Raw genomic sequence first — 19,477 nt, forward strand, 5'->3', positions numbered from 1 at the left:
GCGTACACAGGTGGTTACACACACACACGTACACACACAGTCTCACACAGTCTCACACTCTTATTTTTCCTTATCATTGGGTGAAGCGACAAAGTGCTGGGAGTGAGTGGATGTGTCTTTATAAACGGATAGCAGCAGCAGCTCTCTCTCGCTCTCGCTCTCTCTCTCTCTCTCTCTCGCTCGCTCGTTCGCTTGCTCTCTCCGCCTTCTTCAGCGTGCCTAGAGGCCAGTCGCCCCGACTGGGCATCATCACTTCTCCTTAAAAGCCATCCTCTCTCATTTAACGTGGAGGATTGTCATTTTTTCTCCATTTTCTTTATTCACATTCCCTCTTTCCCTCCTGTTCCATTCTCTACCTTCTACTCTCTCCCTCTCCTCCTCTCGTCTCCTGGTCCCTCTATTCTCATCCCCCTCTCTACCTCCTCCTCTCTAGCTCCCCCTCCTTTTCTCATCTCCTTGTTCTTCTTTTCGTATACCCCCCCCCTCACTACCTCCCTCTCTTCCTCGTCCTCCCTCTCTCCCTCTCCTCTTCTCATCTCCCTCTATTTTCTTTCCCTCCTCCTCTCTACCTCCTCCTCTTCTCATCTCCTGATCTCTCTTTTCTTATACCCCCCCCTTCACTACCTTCCTCTCTTCCTCCCTCTCCCCTCCCCCCCCCCCTCCCCCCTCCCTCCTCTCTCCCTCCCCCCTATCTCCCCCCCCCCCCCCCCCCCCCCCCCCCCCCTTCACTACCTTCCTCTCTTCCTCCCTCTCCTCTTCTCGTCTCCTGGTCCCTCTATTCTCATCCCCCTCTGCACCACCTCCTCCTCCTCCACCTCCTCTCATCTCCTAGTTCCCCCCTGGGGCCCTGCTGTCCACATTGTTTGTTTATATTGCTTCATCTAGCACGGCGGCTGTCTAGAATCCACTTCACTGACTGGCCACCTCCATTGCAGCCCTCTCATTTTGATGATCTAAATGGCATAACAAATATGCCACTCGTCTCTTTCTCTCTCACGCCGTCTCTCCATCGGTTCCTCTCCCCCTCTATCGATAGCTTTTCATTCTCTTTACATTATTTTCCATCTCTGGACAGACAGACAGACACAGGCACATTTTGTTATTATCAGACAGGCAGACAGACACACAGACACAGGCACATTTTGTCATCATCGTCATTTAAAAAGAGAAAGAAATGTTTTAAACTTGCATGCATGACTGTGCATTGGAAATTATGTAGTATAAACATTACATTTGTATTCATGTATGAACACTGGAAATGGCTCACTTAGCAGGGTAGCCTTGGGTGTGCACTATGCTATGCATTCTCAAGTGTGGAAGCCATAGACACGCAGACTGCTGGATGCTACTGCTCACTGGCTAATGGAAACTTGGTGTGTGTGTGTGCGTGCGTGCGAGCTGGAGAGTCTCTCAATGTAGGCGTGTGTGTGTGAGCAAGTGTTTGCTTATTTGTGTGTGTGTGTGTGTGTGTGTGTGTGTGTGTGTGTGTGTGCGTGTGTGTGTGTGCGTGTGCGTGTGCGTGTGCGTGTGCGTGTGCGTGTGCGTGTGCGTGTGCGTGTGCGTGTGCGTGTGCGTGTGCGTGTGCGTGTGTGTGTGCGTGTGCGTGTGCGTGTGCGTGTGTGTGTGTGTGTGTGTGTGTGTGTGTGTGTGTGTGGAGAGTGCAAGTGAGAAGGAGAGCACAAAGGCTGCCTCAGTGTGCTGGGCGCGGGGCCAAGGCCTGAAAGTTCAGGCGTTTATCCTCCAAACACAACCTTTCCTCCAGCACGCTCCCGCCCCTTGCCAGCCTGGCACACGCACTCAACACCACACACACACGCAAAAACATGCGCACAGAAACACACACACACTCACACACACAGACACACAGACACACATACACGCTGACTTGCACACCCAGCCTACAGACCCAAAATGAGTGAGTGAATCTATCCTTCAAGTAGGGCTGGGCAATATGACGATATATATCATTGTCGTGTGTGAGGATGTGAGCAGTCACCCCCATGTCGGGGGTAAGGCAACCATGGAGATTGGAGGAAAAACGGAAACAAGGTGGTCAGAAATCCAAAAAATAGATGGTATTTTATTTTTAACAGTGCAGTTCCAAATGTCCAAGTGTAGGCAAAAATCCAAAAGTCAAAATCCAACAAAAATAGCAAAAATAATATTTAAGTTCAAAAAGGTGCAAAATGTCCGTACAAAAAAATAGTGCTTGAGAAATGCTAACAAAAATGCTAGTGACTTTTAGCTCCGGTACAGCAAACACAGACCAGCAAAAATATGTAGCATGAAAAACAGCGTATTGCACTTACATTGTCAGGCAGCGTCACAGAAAGCCTCCTTGCCCCTCTCTAACCACAACAGAGAATGAGGACATCTTAAATAGGAAAACCCCTTAGCACTAAATTACACCAATCAAAGTCCTTTGATACCCCATTGGTTATTTTACCCCAACAACCAATCACATTTCCCCACATAATATTTACAGAATTAAAATTGGCCAAAACAACATCAAAATACACATTATTCCCCCACCAATGACATGTCACAATACAATACCCAAAGAAAGAACTAAACGACAAAAATAACAAACAATGTAGATCGCGAACTGCATGAAGGTTTGATTGACAGTTGATTCTAACAGAAAAGGTGCGCTCTCCCAGCGGAAGCGCTTTCGCTTTGGAAGGATGGAGGCGGAGCTGGTGTGTGCAGTGGACTGGTGAGTGGACTGATGCTGAAAGTTTGTGCTGAGTGAATGAGTGGACTGGCGGGGAAACTGTGGTGCATTGGGTAGGGGAACATGCTAGCGGGTACCTCACTAGATGCTGTGGATATTATGGGGCACCTAAGTCACGCCCTCTACTTCCTGGTTCATGGGGCAGAGGGAGTCAAAAAATGATTACTGGGCTTGAAAATGAGTGATTTTTGGATTTGTGGTGCACAGGTGGAGGTCCAAGGTTTGGATTGGTGTCAAAAAAACACTCATTTTCAAGCCCAGTAATTATTTTTTGACTTCCCCTGCCCCATGAACCAGGAAGTAGAGGGCGTGACTTAGGTGCCCCATGGAGGGACTGTTTTAACGGCAAAGTGTGAAATATGAAATGCGATGTATTAGAACCTCGTGGTTAATGGCGCCGCCCGCGACAACCAAAACTGTCCAAACTCCCCCCCCCCCCCCCCAAAGTTCCAACATTCTCCCCAACAAAACCTGACACAACAAAGTTCCTTTTCATGTTGCACAAGTCCAGAATCAGTATTGTATGCGTTTGTGTGGATGTATCCTTGTCAACGAGACAGAGTCACTTTACGCGCTTGCTGTTGCAAATGCTATTCGTGCGCGTTTGCAACTGGAGAAGTGAGGAGGGGAAGAATTCACATCCCCACATCGTGATATAAAAGTGTATATCGTGACCTTTCTCCTATATCGTTTATATCATGATAGTAATTTTATCAGTTGTATACAATTGAATATCATTTAATTACATTTCATGTGTTCACAATACGCACTATAAGTTCATGTAACTGTAAAAAAAACAATAAAAATATCAATTTTGAAGAAAGGTTGTTTTGCGACATGAAAAAATAAAGAGCATATTAAAAGAATAACTGAGAACGTATGTAATTGTGCTATATCGTGACATATATCGGTATGTAAGGGTTAACGTTCGGCGAGAAGGTCGCTACCGTGGAATAGCAGCACGACAGAGAGAATCTTTAGACCCCGACGCGGAGCGGAGGGGTCTTGTTCTCTCTGAAGTGCTGCTATTCCACAAAGCGACCGACTCGCCGAACGTTAACCCGCTTATTATATGGATATACTTAAATGATCATCCTCCGCTCCGCGTCGGGGTCTAAAGATTCTCTCTGTTGTGCTGCTATTCCACGGTAGCGACCTTCTCGCCGAACGTTAACCCTTACATAACAGACGTGCGAACGTTGGGGAGCCCCGTTGAAATGAATGGAGCATTCGACCGATGACGTCACACCATATAATAACGTGATATAAAGTAATCCATATCGTGATGTAGGTTTTTTTCCATATCACCCAGCCCTACCTTCAAGGCATGACATGCCACACTACACCCCTTCCCTCTTCCCTCATGCTCTCTGCTCCTCCTCTCTCTCTCTCTCTCCCTCCTCTCCCCTCCCCCTCCCCCTAACTAAATCAGTGGCTTCCCCCAGTGTGTGTCTCTTCTACCACATCGCAGCTGATGAGGTTTTTATCAGTGTTGGGGAAATCCACTCACTCACTCACTCTTTCTCTTACTGCCGAAAGTAAGAGCTCAAAATCTGTGTGCGTGCCTGAGTAGTGCCTGTAGTGTGCGTGTGCGTGTGCGTGTGCGTGTGCGTGTGTGTGTGTGTGTGTGTGTGTGTGTGTGTGTGTGTGTGTGTGTGTGTGTGTGTGTGTGTGTGTGTGTGTGTGTGTGTGTGTGTGTGTGTGTGTGTGTGTGTGTGTGTGTGTGTGTGTGTGTGTGTGTGTGTTGTACCTTGTGTGTGTGTTGTACCTTGCGTGTGTGTTGTACCTTGTGTGTGTGTGTGTGTTGTACCTTGTGTGTGTGTGTGTGTGTTGTACCTTGTGTGTGTGTGTGTGTGTGTGTGTGTGTGTTGTACCTTGTGTGTGTGTGTGTGTGTTGTACCTTGCGTGTGCGTGTGTGTGTTGTACCTTGCGTGTGTGTGTGTGTGTGTGTGTGTGTGTGTGTGTGTGTGTGTGTGTGTGTGTGTGTGTGTGTGTGTGTGTGTGTGTGTGTGTGTGTGTGTGTGTGTGTGTGTGTGTGTGTGTGTTTGTGTGTGTGTGTGTGTTGCACCCTGCATGTCTGTGTGTGTTTATGTGTGTGTGTGTGTGTTGTACCCTGCGTGTCTGTGTTTGTGTTATACCGTGTGTGTGTGTGTGTGTGTGTGTGTGTGTGTGTGCGCGCATTATACTGTATGCATGCATGCGTTTGTGTCTCTGGGCTGAAATCTGACACCGTGGCCCCCTGGCAGTGAGGGCATGCCACTGCAGCCATGCGTGTGTTGCCTTGCCTTCCCTTCCCCTCTCTTCCCCCCTCTTCTCTTCTCTCGTCTGCAGGCCTTTACAGTGCAGGGTAGTGAGTGGTGAGGCTCTTAGAGGGCTGCTGTTGTGCTGTACGCCTGAGAGGCAAGCCTCCCTACAGGCCTTACTGCAGAGTGTGCGTGACTGCGTGCGTGTCTGTCTGTCTGTCTGTCTGTCTGTCTGTCTGCGTGTGCATGCATGCGTGCCTTGAGACAGTCTGTCTATTCATAGCCAGAGCTACAGTGGTTAGTTGTACGTCTTCACAATTACAGTTACACCTGCACCGTTTTCATAGGTGAGAAGTACTACATGCGCTGTGCTGCCCTATAAAAGGCAAATGCAGTAACAATGCCAAACTTGAAATGGAGAAAAATGCCTTCAAAATTTTGATAGTAAGTTGGATTAACATGGCAATATTGCTAAAACTGTACACATTTGGACCATAAGGATTGCCAGAAGATAAAGAAGATGTTATTAAGACCATACTCAGTCTAAACTCAATTTTGACAAAATAGTTCATTCAGAAATAAATGTCCCATGTAACCAATGCCAATATGTTATGCAGAATTAGGTGTATTGCATACATTGTAATGCAGTTAACACCCTATATCTGTTTCATGCTTTTGGACTGCACATCCAAATTATTTTCTTTTTTCAGCCCCCTTACTCGGTATGACACAATATTTGTATTCATTTTCGTTTTTCTTCCCTGATTTTTAAAATTCGTCCGTTTTTTTCCCCCTCACTTCAACTGACTGTGAGCTGGTTGGCGTGGCTTCTCCATCAAGTGGAGAGACATGTCGGCTAACAAGACAGGCCTGCATCTGCCTCGGCACGCTCCTCGCGACTGTAACCTGCCTCTGATGGATAGCAGCCTCAAGTCCAGGGACGATAAACAAAGCTATACAGTGCTGTGGACGGCTGTCTTTTCTCTCACTGACACGGTTACGTGGCACACATAGTCTCCAAGCAGGAAGACTTTTGGGGGCGTGTGGTAGGGAGTGTAAATAATAATCGATATGAATCGATGTATCGATCCTACAGCCCATCATTCATAGATTTCTCCACACGAGAATTGATAAATCTTTATTAGTCGATTAATCAGGGTTTTTTTAATTATTATTATTATTATTGCACTCATTTTGTGAGGCATTTTATTTTGGTCATGCAGTAATAATAATACTGACCATAATAAAGATGCCCCTCAAATGAAATGCATGCAGATATCTCAGCTCTTGTTGATTTATTTAACATTTCACACATAAGCCAAGCCTGTAAGGTAAAATATATATATATACATATATATATATGATCCATTGATTTGAATCGAATCGAAATGAATCGATTCGTGGGAAATTCTTAAGTATCAAAAATAGTTGAATAGTTGGCCTAAAAAAATCGATATCGAATTGAATCTCCATGAAGGGTGTGATTTGCACCCCTAGTGTGTGGCTACAGTGTGAGGAAGCCAATACCCCCCTCAGTCACATCCCTGCTCTATTCTTACATGCTCCAAGTCCTAGTAGTTGGACAAGTAGTTCTAGTCTTATCTACCGTTTTGTCCTGTGCATCTTTTGGCTTGTACCCAATGATATCTCAGAACGCTTTGTATTGGAAGAATAAACACTGCCACTGCGTTTCTACTCCTCTACTGCTACCTCCATTACTCCCCAACCTAAACACACACACACACACACACACACACACACACACACACACACACACTGCCTGCATAATCAGTTGTTACTGGATGATAATCGCCCTGACCTGAATGCTGTGGTAACATGATGTGATGGAGGAACTCCCATCCCCTCTCTTACTGGCTCACTCCATCACTGTCACTCGTCATGTCTCACACGAGGACATGCATTCACTACCTCATATGCAGAACATAAGTCACTGTCTTTTTTTTCCCCTTGTGTGGTCTGTCACTGAACAGCGTCCATGTAGATAATTTTCTGTCCTCTCTCTCTCTCAATTTCTCTGCACTTTCCGCCCCCCTCCTCCCCACTCAAGCTCTCCATTTCTCTCTCTCTCTCTCTCTCTCTCTCTCTCTCTCTCTCTCTCTCCTCCATCTCTCCCTCTTCTCCATCTCTCCCTCTTCTCCATCTCTCCCTCTTCCCCCCTCCCCCTCATTTTCTCTCCTCTCTCTCAGTTTCTCTACACTTGCCCCCCTACTCTATCCACTCTCTATTTCTCTCCACCCCTCTCTCTTTCTCTATCCTCCACCTCTCCCTCTTTTTCCCCTTCTCCCTCCTTCCTCTATCCCTCCCCCTCGTTTCCTGTTTCTCTTTCTCCTTCTCTGCTCCTGCTACTCTAGACTGGTGGTGTTGTGTTGTGTTGTGTTGTGTGATAGATCAGCTTCCTCCTGCGCTCACTGCCCTGTGTGCTCGACTCTGCTCTGCTCTGCTCTGTTCTGCTCTCCGCTGCTGCTGCTGATAATCCACTTATTGCGTCAGCACTTCTTCACTCTCTCTCTCTCTCTCTCTCTCTCTCTCTCTCTCTCTCTCTCTCTCTCTCTCTCTCTCTCTCTCTCTCTCTCTCTCTCTCTCTCTCTCTCTCTCTCTCTCTCTCTGCCAGCTGTTGCTCTCGGCTACCTGACTGACATTTGGACCGCTGACCTTGTTTGCTATGAGGAAACTCTAACCTCAAAAACGAACGGGGGGCTGCCCTGCCGTGTGTGTGTGTATGTGTGTGTGTTTGGTGGGGGTTTGCCTGCCTGCATGCGTGTGTGTGTTTATCTGTCTGTGTCAAGCGAGGGCATGGCATACTTAGCTTGCTAACACAGCAGATTTTGTAACTAACTCCCCCACCACCACCCCCCAACTACTCAGCTGTTTGTTTGACATGAGTGTGTACCATAAGAACCGTAAATACTAATGTCAACTTATTCCAGCCCAGTGACTAGCCTACAATTCCCAGCATCCACTTCCTCTCTTCTCTCACCTCATTCTCTTCTCTCCGTCTCCATGCACACCAGGGCTTGACACTGGCACCTGCCAACTGGCCAAATGCTGGTAAAACTTGGCTGTGGCTGGTAATAATTTTAATATCACTAGCCAGTTGGCAGGTGGCTTATTCTATGGTATGATATATCAGAATAGTCTATATTCTGTACTTTGAAATTGTGACATTTGATACACCAGGGGCAGTTACTAGTTTCTATTTGTGTGATTTAACAAATGTGCACTCAATAGCCTTGGTCTCATTGCAGGGCCAGCCCCGGGCTGGCCCGGACAAAAGGGGGCTGACGGTGATCTCATCAAAAGGGGGCTAGGTGCTAAAGATGGCCGCCGGGCCAGGTTGTGGGGCTAAGGGCCGATTTCCCTGGCCCGTCGAATTCGATGGGCCAGCAAGCACCGCCGAGGCTCGGAGGCGGGGTCAACCTCTGTGTAATGTGGCTGCATGGGGGACTTATCGCTAAATTCTGGGCAAATTATGGTTAAGCATTAGTTTGGGGTGTTTGGCTTTCTTATGGCATAATTTCATAGGATGCAACCTTGGCACTTCTGTTTGTGTTTTTAAAGTTATTTAGTCAACATAACTTTTTTGTTGTTATCGGATCATGGGCACCACTACACTTAAACTTGGGATGTCATAGCTAAGTCATGTCGGCTTTTTTCTGCTTTTAGCCGCCAACTCTTGTGCCATTATCGTGATTTGGCATGCTTTCCACTGGACACCAATAAAAAGTGTCTCACAAATACTCACACATGACATTTATGTCGGCTTATTTAGCTTTTGCGCTATTATCGCCGAAGGTCTGGTAGGCTATATCGCACGTTTCAGACTGATCGCCAAACACAGTTTGAAATTTACACAAGGGCTTTAATGTCAAATGGATGGAAATAACATGAATGAATAGACAGGTGGCACGCCGCAACGAGGGGTGTGTCGCTATGTCCGGGGCTATGATATAATTTTCTATAGCAACTGATGAAGGTGCTATGTCTCAGGGATTTGGTCTCCTTTCACATGGTAACTTATTCAATTACCTGCACATTCATGTCTCGCTATGTCCGGGGCTCATGCTTCTGTGCGCGATTGGGGGGATTAACTGGGCATGTTCGCACGTCTCCTTCTGTTCACTCTCAGTTGTCGAGCTGCTCGTATTTTCATGCGTCTTTGTCTTCTTAACATGCGCTGCGTCCCATACAGCTTCTGAATCGACAACTTTGCCATGTAATAAAACTGTTCTTGAAAGGCAAGCCATTTTCTTTGCAGTTCTTGTCGTCTTTGTCCGTAGGCTACGAGCCAAACGGCGACCTGCTCCAGCAGAGTTTGCTCCATTTTATTCTCCTCCTTTGTCGTTCTGTTGTTGTCCTTCTGTGATTTGGGGCGAAAGTGGGCTGTGCCCGACTGACGTTTCACAAACAAGGCGTGTACCTGAATGTGCCTGGGGTCGGCTATGAGTCCGATCAGGCAAAAAATGGCCCGGGCCGGCAGCTCCGAGCCGGCCACTCTCCTGAGCCCCGGGCGGCCCCGGGCCGCTGAAGCGCGGCTAATGAGACCAAGGCTATTGTGCACTCTTCTTCTTCTCTCATATTCTGAGGTTAGATGTACAGCATCAGGATAAAGAAAAAAAATGTTGCTAGTAGAATAGCTGAATGGCTAGTGACTTGGGAAAACCACTAGCCACAGTGGCCATCAAGGAAAAAGGTTAATGTCAAGCCCTGATGCACACATAGTACATAAAACTGTGTGTCTGGACCCAGCCATGGCGCTAACAGCTGGGCACTGAACTGCTACACCGGCGACCCGAGTTCGGTTCAGGCTAGGGTCATTTTCCGAACCTTCCCCCGACTCTCAATCCCAACTAATTTCCTGTCCCTCTCTTACTGTCCTGTCATTAAAGGGACACTGTGCAGAAAATGGTCAAAAAAGGTACTGCAACTATGCTGCTCATTGAAACCGGGCTGCCTATTGCCAAATTTGATCTTTACATGAAAGTTTACTAAGTAATAAACACATATTTTCTAGTGTGGTCCAAGTACAGTCATTTTTGCTGCTAAAAATGGCTATTTTAGGAAATTCAAAATGGCGGTCCATGGAGAAGATCCCCCTTTTCATGTATGAAAAATGCAATTTTTCCAGTCATAGTGAAGACTTAGAATTTGATGGTGGTGGTAAGTATTCATGAAAAAGGTAACATGAGTGAATGGGGAGCATGAATTCTGGAAATAAACAACTAAAAATCTCACAGTGGCCCCTTGGGCAGTCATGGGTGAGCGGTTAGGGCGTCAGACTTGCATCCCAGAGGTTGCCGGTTCGACTCCCGACCCGCCAGGTTGGTGAGGGGAGTAATCAACCAGTGCTCTCCCCCATCCTCCTCCATGACTGAGGTACCCTGAGCATGGTGCCGTCCCACCGCACTGCTCCCCATGGGGCGCCACTGAGGGCTGCCCCCTTGCACGGGTGAGGCATAAATGCAATTTCGTTGTGTGCAGTGTGCAGTGTTCACTTGTGTGCTGTGGAGTGCTGTGTCACAATGACAATGGGAGTTGGAGTTTCCCGATGGGCTTTCACTTTTCTAATAAAGGCAAAATAACCATAAAATATCTCTTAAAAAGTATGCCTGCACTAATGTCAAGTAAATCGCTAAAGTGGTGCACACATCCAAACTTTTGGTGCAGGGCAAAACGGTCAGAAAACAAAAGTCTAGTGAAGAGGGAATTCCCTGGGAAGGGGGGAAAATGAAGACGTCAAAACGGGAGACAGCATGCAGATATTCAACTTTTTATGTTCGTGTATGCACTCATGGCACCCAGGTTTTACTACAGCTCAGTGACTACTAGCCTACATTTCCCAGCAACACCTTCACCTCCCCACTTCCTCTTTCTTCCCCCTCCTTCCCCATAGTCAGCATCATCATCATCATCATCATCATCATCAACATGTGGTGAGGTCATCCTCAGCTACCAGACTGGCTCTGTGCCCTCCAGGCTGCTTCTCCATACGCTAGCCGCTAACCTAGCATGTGATTCACCCGTGAGCAACGCACAGGAACACAGGCGGCAGTGTGCCAGCTGTCAGCGCTGTGAGGGCTGTGTTATTAACCGCGTGTGTCATCATGTCCCTGGGGCCCCTCTCTCGTGCCCGACCAGGCCACCAATACAGCAAGGTGGACTAGCCACCAGAAGGAACACACACACACACACACACACACACACACACACGCACACGCACACACACACACACACACACACACACACACACACACACACACACACACACACACACACACACACACACACACACACACACACACACACAGACCTTTCAGGAGTGAATTCTACTGCCGCCACACAATTTGTCTACTTGTGCATCCTCAATTTGACCTTAGGCGCACCAACTGGATTAAGATGGTAAAAAGTACACTGATTGCGGGTTTTTGTTTGTTCTGCCTCTCAGTGTAGGTGATTTCACAACTTTGCTGATCTATATGACAGGTATACCAATGACTTGACTCAGTAGTAAACCATCTTAAATTAGCATTGAGGTTGTGTTAAATCATCTAATAGAACAGCTTATGGGCCTCAAGTTACACTCACTTAACTGAATGCCACATGTGGGCTATCTGTTTGCAGGTTTACCACTTTTTTGTTGGTTAACTTAGCCAGTTTGTATTGTGTTCAGTTATCATGTTCTTGAAATATCCCCCTCATTCAGTGAATTGGCTGGGAAAAATAGTGGTATGTGGCAGTACTTTTTCCCCCAGCGATTGGATGTCTGCCTGTGTCATGCACATACTGCAGTGCCTGGGGTGAAGGAGGCACAGTGGACCAGAAGGGAGTGGTAGCGATGATGATGGGGAGGAATTCTCTTGAGTATGAGAGCTAAAGGTTGAATGGGCTGAGGTCATCAGCTTGTAGTGCTGTGGAAAGTTCTGGGGAGAAAAAAAAAACATCGGATGAAATGTGAGAAATGTGCCCGTTGTTTTGAGTCAGAGCGGTCACATGTGAGCCTGTGGGCTGTGTAATGTTTATTTGGCTGCTGTAAGAGTGAAAGGTGGTGATGCAGGCGCCCCCTTGTGTTTGGTTGAGTTCATTGCAGCGTTGAGGCCACGTGTGGATTGGGGTCCTTGTTACTGAACTGAATAGGAGCGGCCTGGCCCATCGCCTGCCTGCCTGCACTGAGCAGGAAATGCCTGGGAATCTGCAGGGCAGGGTTTGACATCACACACACACACACACACACACACACACACACACACACACACACTCGACGGAACAACATGGCACTCCCTTCGACTGATGCATGGCGTACCATTCCAGAGATGGCTTAGTAACACGCAGAGCAGACACACTGCAAATGCAGCAGTGCCCTCTTCAGGCCATATCCTGAAGCACACCCTCACTGTGTCCAGGCACGCTTGAAATACGACTGTTCCACAGCTTGGACATCGAAGGAAGGCATCATTTTATACTTTCATATTTTGTTCCATTTATTTTGATCACATTTTCTCCTAATACTAACTCTGGTACTCCAGTCATCACAAAATTCAAAAGTGTCAGAATTGTGTGTGAACTTCCTTGCTGGTACTGATTTGATGAGTAAGTTTTTAGAAGACGGTGTCCTTTGTGCACCAACTGAAGTATTAGAGGGAAGATGAAGCTCTAACTTGTTACCCAACCACTGAATTTGTATTAGTACTCGGCAATTCATTAATTATCGGGGTTATTTAAGATTAGAATATGTAATTTTGTGAAATGTGCCTGCTGGCTCTTGAAACCTGATTGATGATGTAACCTGTTAATCCTCTAAGCTACATTTTGGTGCCATGCTTTAGAGGCATGTGTTGTTGGTTTGGTGTGGATTATGGATAGTTTTATTTTCATGTTTGTTGAAATGGCGTCCCTGCCCCAGAGAACATACTGAGCGGTCATTTCCCTTTGTTTTTCATCCTGGTGTGAACCCTACGCTTCTCTAACTTTTCTCAGACTTTGTTTACTTTGTGTCCGTCTGCACCTCCACTTCCTTCTTTGTGTGTAACGCATAGGAAAGTGACTGACTAGATTATGCCACTTCTATCCAGGAAATATCTGTGAAGTTCTCATATTGCTTATTGTAATTGTTGACTTTCCTTCGTCTGCCTAACCGGTGTTGTCTCTCTTTCTCTTCCTCTTCCTCTCTCTCTCTCTCTCTCTGCCTCTTTCTCGGCTTCTCTCTCTCTCTCTCTCTCTCTCTCTCTCTCTCTCTCTCTCTCTCTCTCTCTCTCTCTCTCTCTCTCTCTCTCTCTCTCTCTCTCTCTCTGCTTCCCTCTCTCTCCCTCTCCCTCCCTCTCTCAGGTGATTATCGAGGTGACGGAGATGCTCCACAATGCCAGTCTGCTGATCGATGACATCGAGGACAGCTCTACGCTGCGGCGTGGCTTCCCCGTGGCACACAGCATCTATGGAGTGCCCTCCGTCATCAACTCCGCCAACTACGTCTACTTCCTGGGACTGGAGAAGGTCAGTTTTAGCCTGATTGTCATCGAAGTTCAAATCTCTTCGAGACTTGGTCTGACCAAGAGCATAACAATGAATATTTCCCAAACGGCATGGTTGACCCGCCTCCCTTGGTTTTCTCATGGTTGTTTGTTCTTTGTTGCTTACCAACAAAGTGGGAGGAGTTCCCGTATTTTCGGGAAATCAGAAAGCACTTGCATTGCTCTTAACCTGACTAGTTGCCACGCTGAAAGTTTTGCGTCACTAGGAGGGTACAGCCTGGCTAGGTCAGTTTGGCCATTTGCTGATCAGTCAAAAGTTGCCTAAACATACCTAAAGAAAGTTGGTAGTAGGACCATAGAGTTGTGCTAATAGATATGCATGTGAAAATGACAGGGACGTGTGGGATTTTGTCTGACACTTTCGATTTACAGTACATGTTTTAAAAAAGTAGTTGAGTCAAAGTGGTTCACAAAAAAAATACAAATGGAAAAATGATCAACCATAAAATGTGCTAATAAAAATACTTTACTTCCTTGACCGCTTCACTCTTGAAAAAACAAACCAATGCTATTTATAAAAAAAACACCTGCTTTATCTGGTTATGCCTGCATGCTCTGTATGTTGCAAGTTACTGTTCATGTAGAACATGTCATTTTGAATTAAAGCATATGCTGAATGTAACCTAGTAAGTTACAGCCTATTACATTTATTAGGTATAGTATATACAAAGTAAGTAACAGCATGTAACATGATATACCGGTACTGTATTTACACCGTATGTTGCACTGTACCTTATTGTTAGGTGTTCTGTACATACTGCAATTTTAAATGTGGATACTCTAAAATAGAAGCTAAAACAAAGTGTTACCGAATGATGATGAATAAAAAATGGTAATGCTTTACTTTACGGTACAGTTACCCTATGTAATTACTGTGTACTTTCTGGGTAACAACAGGGTAACAGAGAGAAGTTACATGGTATCTAATGGGTAAAAAGGGGGTAATTACAAAGTAAATACCATTAATTGGGTATAACAACAGGGTAACAGAGAGAAGTTTGATGATTAGATGCGCAGTAGTTTCATCGTAATTCTTGAGATATGTGTATTTCATTGTATTTACTTTGTAATTACCCCAATTTTACCCGTTAAATACCATGTAACTTCTGTCTGTTGCCCTGTTGTTACGCAGAAAGTACACAGTAAATACTGTACCGTAAAGTAAAGCGTTACCATAAAAATAATTCCTTTTTGGGATCAATTAAGTATCTCTCTTCTACTAATATCAGGTCCTTATATGTACTGTAGATAGATACACTAAAAAGAAACTTAATTAAGGTCTTGAATTAGAATAAATTCCTTCATTTTTTGTGATCTCTGCTCTACTCCATTCTACTCTACTCTACTCTACTCTACTCTACTGTATTCTATTCTACTTTACTCTACACTAACTCTACTCTGCACTACTCTACTAACTCCAGGTGCTGATGCTGGAGCACCCCGAGGCGGTGCGCGTCTTCACGCGTCAGCTGCTGGAGCTGCACCGGGGCCAGGGCCTGGACATCCACTGGCGCGACACCTACACCTGCCCCACGGAGGAGGAGTACCGCTCCATGGTGCTGCAGAAGACCGGGGGCCTGTTCGGCCTGGCCGTGGGCCTGATGCAGCTCTTCTCCGAGTGGCCGCGGGACCTGAAGCCGCTGCTGGACACGCTGGGCCTGTACTTCCAGATCCGCGACGACTACGCCAACCTGGCGTCGCGCGAGTACAGCGAGAACAAGAGCTTCTGCGAGGACCTGACGGAGGGCAAGTTCTCCTTCCCCACCATCCACGCCATCTGGTCGGAGCCGGAGAGCCGGCAGGTGCAGAACATCCTGCGCCAGCGCACCGAGAACGTGGACATCAAGCGCTACTGCGTGGACTACCTGGAGAAGGTGGGCTCCTTCGCCTACACGCGGCAGACCCTGCGCGACCTGGAGGCCGAGGCCCAGCGCCTCATACAGGACCTGGGGGGCAATCCGGAGCTGGAGGGCCTGGTGGAGCACCTGAGCCGGCTGTACAGGGAGGCAGAGCCCACGGGGGCAGCAAGGGCTGGAGAAGGCAACACCAATTGCAATAGCAAGGCCAAGCACTGAACAGTGATTGGAACTCAACTTTAGCTTTATAGTGGGGTTACGAACTACCACCTCCAACAGCAAGGCCAAGGAACTGACTATATGGGGAGGGGATTCCAACCTGGACTTCAGCTTATGGTGCGGTTTTGAACTATGGCACAGCGAAAATATTTCATATTGCTTTGCACTGACTTGTGGGAGGGGAGAGGAGAGGAGGAGGTGATACCTGGCCTTAACTTGAGCTCATGGTGGGGTTATGAACTGTGGCATTTTTTTCTTCTTTTCATATTGCTTTTCATGTTTTTCAAGTTTTGAGGCGTTCAAGGATATATTGACTGAATATGTGTTCTGACATGACCTGACTCTGAGTTATTGGCTTATCCTCACTGCAGGTTTCAATTAAAACTGGCCGTAGTTGGCTATTACAACATTGTCTATTCTTTGATATACAGAAACGTAATAGATCTTTTGGACTATAACCATTTGAGGAACTGAACAGCAGTTAAATTGTAATGCTCCCCATTTATTTATCCATTTTACTTTCACAGATATTTTATCTGAGGAGTAGAAAATAATGGGGTCTAAAATCCATAGTAAATACAGAATATTACAGAGCTGAGTTGTATAAAGTTGACCCATGAATTATTCCCAAAACTCTGAACCACTGTCTCCTCTCTCTGTTTACATGGGCCGTTGGCAAGATTTCCAAAGTGCGGAGCGTCATTCTCTTCCCTGTTATCTATTTTCTTTCTATTTTTTGTTTGCTTTGTTTTGTTGAAAACAATCTTAAGACCGTTGTGTGCCAAGACTAAGACGCCAGAAAGTGGCCTTCGGACTGAGGTCCCTGCAGGAGGAGTGAGTCAGATGGGGTGGGGTGGGGTGGGGAACCCCCCCAAAGAAGCTCAGCTGCAACCGGAAGATACTTGAATAGCACACTCACCCACTCTGGGAGAACACTGGGGCTGGATTGGACTACTGCAGTAACTTACAGTAACAGAACTGCGCGTAATTAGGCCTACTGTGCAGTGGTGTAGTCTACTTTTTTTGGTTTACTGTATGTTTGAGCATTTTTTTGTGGTGGGTATACTGTAAAATTGAGCTATCCTAAATATTGAATCAATCAATTTTAGGTGGGTATACTGAAATCCCTGAAATTTTGAGGTGGGTGTACTGCGTATACCTGCGGTCTACGTAGACTACACCACTGCTACTGTGTACTGTACAGTAAAATGACGTAAACGCCAGGGTTGGGATTGGGTTGGGTTGGGTTGGACTGATACACCGTTACAGAACTCACTGCTTAGTGCCTGTGTGCGTTCCAATATGCGACCTTGCGTCCTCCACTTATGCTTGTGACCTCGTACCAGGAAGTAATATTTCATGATGACATCACTGACAACAGCATTATATTTCAATATCTCGCAAAAGCTCAATTGTAAAGTCATTTTCTTACCTGCAAACTGAATGGTGAATGAAGAATAGCCCCCCAAAAATTGTTCTGGCTAGGATGACAGCGGGGAAACTTATTTGTCTTCTCCAAGGAGGAAGGGCCAGGAGGCAGGGCCACAAGCACAAGGGGGAGGACGCAAGGTTGCATATTGGAATGCACCCTGTGTTGTTGAAATGCTCTGTGACAGGAGAGTCTGTTCTGCCTGGTCCCCGTGAGAGAGGCAAACTGACCTCAATATGTCCAGCTTTGACATGAACATGTTACAATGTAAAGTTTGCAGCGTATATTTTTTTTTCCAAAGAACTCTTCTCCACTGTCCAGGTTGTGTATTTGTACCTTTTTGTGCTACTCCAAAAATGTTGCAAACTCGTTCATATCCACGTATGTGAGATGACCCATCACCACACACAGTACATTTTGTCAGTGTTAATTCAGCACGAGTAGAGTAAAGTCTTCTAACTCAGTGTTTCTCAACCTTTTTTTAGGTGAGGCACCCTTTCAATATATGAAAAATCTTGAGGCACCCCAAACATGATATCGCATCAGATACCACACAAGCTTTTAAAAGTAACACATTTGGAGACATTCAAAGTTGCGCCTTTATCTCAGACAGTGTATGTATAGGCCATACTTGGGTGACCTAAATGTACTTTATTGTGCGTAAATGGTGGATGAAAGATTCCACTAATTTATTGATTTAGACAAATATGTATTATATTACATAATTTATTTAGGTCAATTTCACCATCAGCCACGTTTCCGCGGCACCCCTGTTGAGAAAAACTGTTCTAACTGGTCCTACTCTTTAAAGTGGTGAAATAACACTGCCAAATTTACTGCGCACATGACTGTACAGTGCCCACTGTTGGTACCAGGGGGAAGTCGACATGGCATCAGAACCAGATTGTCCCAGGGACGGAGGGCGCCCACAACTGGGTCCTCGTTACATTGTATGTGTTGGGTGGGGGGAGCTCTTTCAGATGACTTTAGCCTGGGCCCAGCCAAAGCCTTCAGCGGCCCTGGGTGTCGGTAAGAACAGGGGAAAAAAACTACTGAAGCAGTGGTTTTGTGTATGTAATATCTTGGAGATGTCACAATGTCAAGCCTTCAATAAACACTCCACATACTGTACTACATAAAGCAAACACCCCTTGTGTGCAGTTGGATTTTGTCTTTGATGTAATGTAATGTTACTGAACTCTCACCTGACCACGACAGGCCCAATCCATTAAAACTATCAAAGCAAAAGATTCTAGATGAGTCCTTCTATTGTGAATGTGCCCTGTTAACTTCAGACGATAAGCCTAATAGTTTCTGCCACGTTCTTCTACTTCTCACTTCAACGTTTCAACACCCACATGCTTCTTTGTGCAGCAGCCTTGCTGTCTATATGCCGAGTTGAAGGCTGGCTAACTGCAACAGATGTGATCTGCAGTGCAGCCCCAGACTTGAACCTGTGACCTCGCGGGCGGCCACAGCGAACGGGAAGGGAGACGTGCTGCCGAGTGAAGTGAAAAGACGGGTTATTAGTCAAGTCAGCAGCCCGTGTCCCTCAGGTGATGCGAGGCGAGGCGAAGCGAGGCGAGGGAGGTTTTACTGACCCTCCCCTGAGGTGCTGTATAGGCTAACTGGCATCTGTTACATAAGCAGTAAAGCCGATACCTCTGGACTGTGTATTCGCAGCACGCAGTAGCTGATGATGGTCTTACAAATAGTGAGTGCTAACGTCTGAAGATGCTCCTGTAGGCTACTGTATAGTACCTGAGCCTGCCTGAGTGACAAATGGTATATTAGGGGCAAGGTCTTTCCCATTATCGCTCCATTTAGACACATGAAATTGCAACCCTGTTTTCTTTGAAGCAGAGGGAAGGGAGCTGGAGGAGGGGAAAAAAACGACAGAAGCTGTAACAGTTTGACACCCGAGTTTAGTTGTGAAGGATTCTGTGTGGAGCTAGTAATTTGCATTATAGTTCTGGCAGAAAGCACCATCCTTTATACAGTCTGTCGGGTCTTTTTGTGCATGTCTGGCGGTGCAGAAATAAAACGCATAAATTGCAGGAAGAGTGCAGCGTTAGCCAGTATTTATATTTTAATTTATTGGTTGTGATTTAAGCAGTGGGCCTACTGCTTCACCCACTGGGCTATAAAATGGGAGGAGAATGGCAGTTAAACAGCTGTTGGATGATGGGAATGCCTTTGCTAATATACAGTACGTGTTACACACATGAGGGGGAAAAAAACTTTTAAATGAAAGTCATAAAAGTGATAACATAAGGTCAGAGTTGTACAAAGTAAAAGTAGAAGTACTCTCACAAATGTAATTACACAACACAAATATGTTATCACAAAGTTGAAACCATGTAATAATCATACCACTAGTGCTTTAATTGCATTTTTAAGAGTACTCTACGTCTTTATACAACAAAAGGTTGTTGAAAAACAAAGGTAGACTT

At 46.1% G+C, this 19,477-nt stretch overlaps 1 protein-coding gene across 4 annotated transcripts in view; it reads left to right on the top strand.

The window, feature by feature from the left end:
• Positions 1–18,170, top strand: part of ggps1 (geranylgeranyl diphosphate synthase 1) — a 50,720-nt gene extending 32,550 nt beyond the window's left edge. For all 4 annotated transcript variants that reach the window (XM_063191884.1, XM_063191885.1, XM_063191886.1 and 1 more), the window contains 2 exons: positions 13,318–13,482; positions 14,942–18,170. In XM_063191884.1, coding sequence (XP_063047954.1) covers positions 13,318–13,482; positions 14,942–15,595 — 819 coding nt within the window. In that variant the 3' untranslated portion in view covers positions 15,596–18,170. The remainder of the gene's footprint in view (positions 1–13,317; positions 13,483–14,941) is intronic.
• Positions 18,171–19,477: the final 1,307 nt, after the last annotated feature.

The sequence above is a fragment of the Engraulis encrasicolus genome, chromosome 24, assembly GCF_034702125.1.
Source record: "Engraulis encrasicolus isolate BLACKSEA-1 chromosome 24, IST_EnEncr_1.0, whole genome shotgun sequence".
In the NCBI taxonomy this organism is placed as follows: Eukaryota; Metazoa; Chordata; class Actinopteri; order Clupeiformes; family Engraulidae; genus Engraulis; species Engraulis encrasicolus.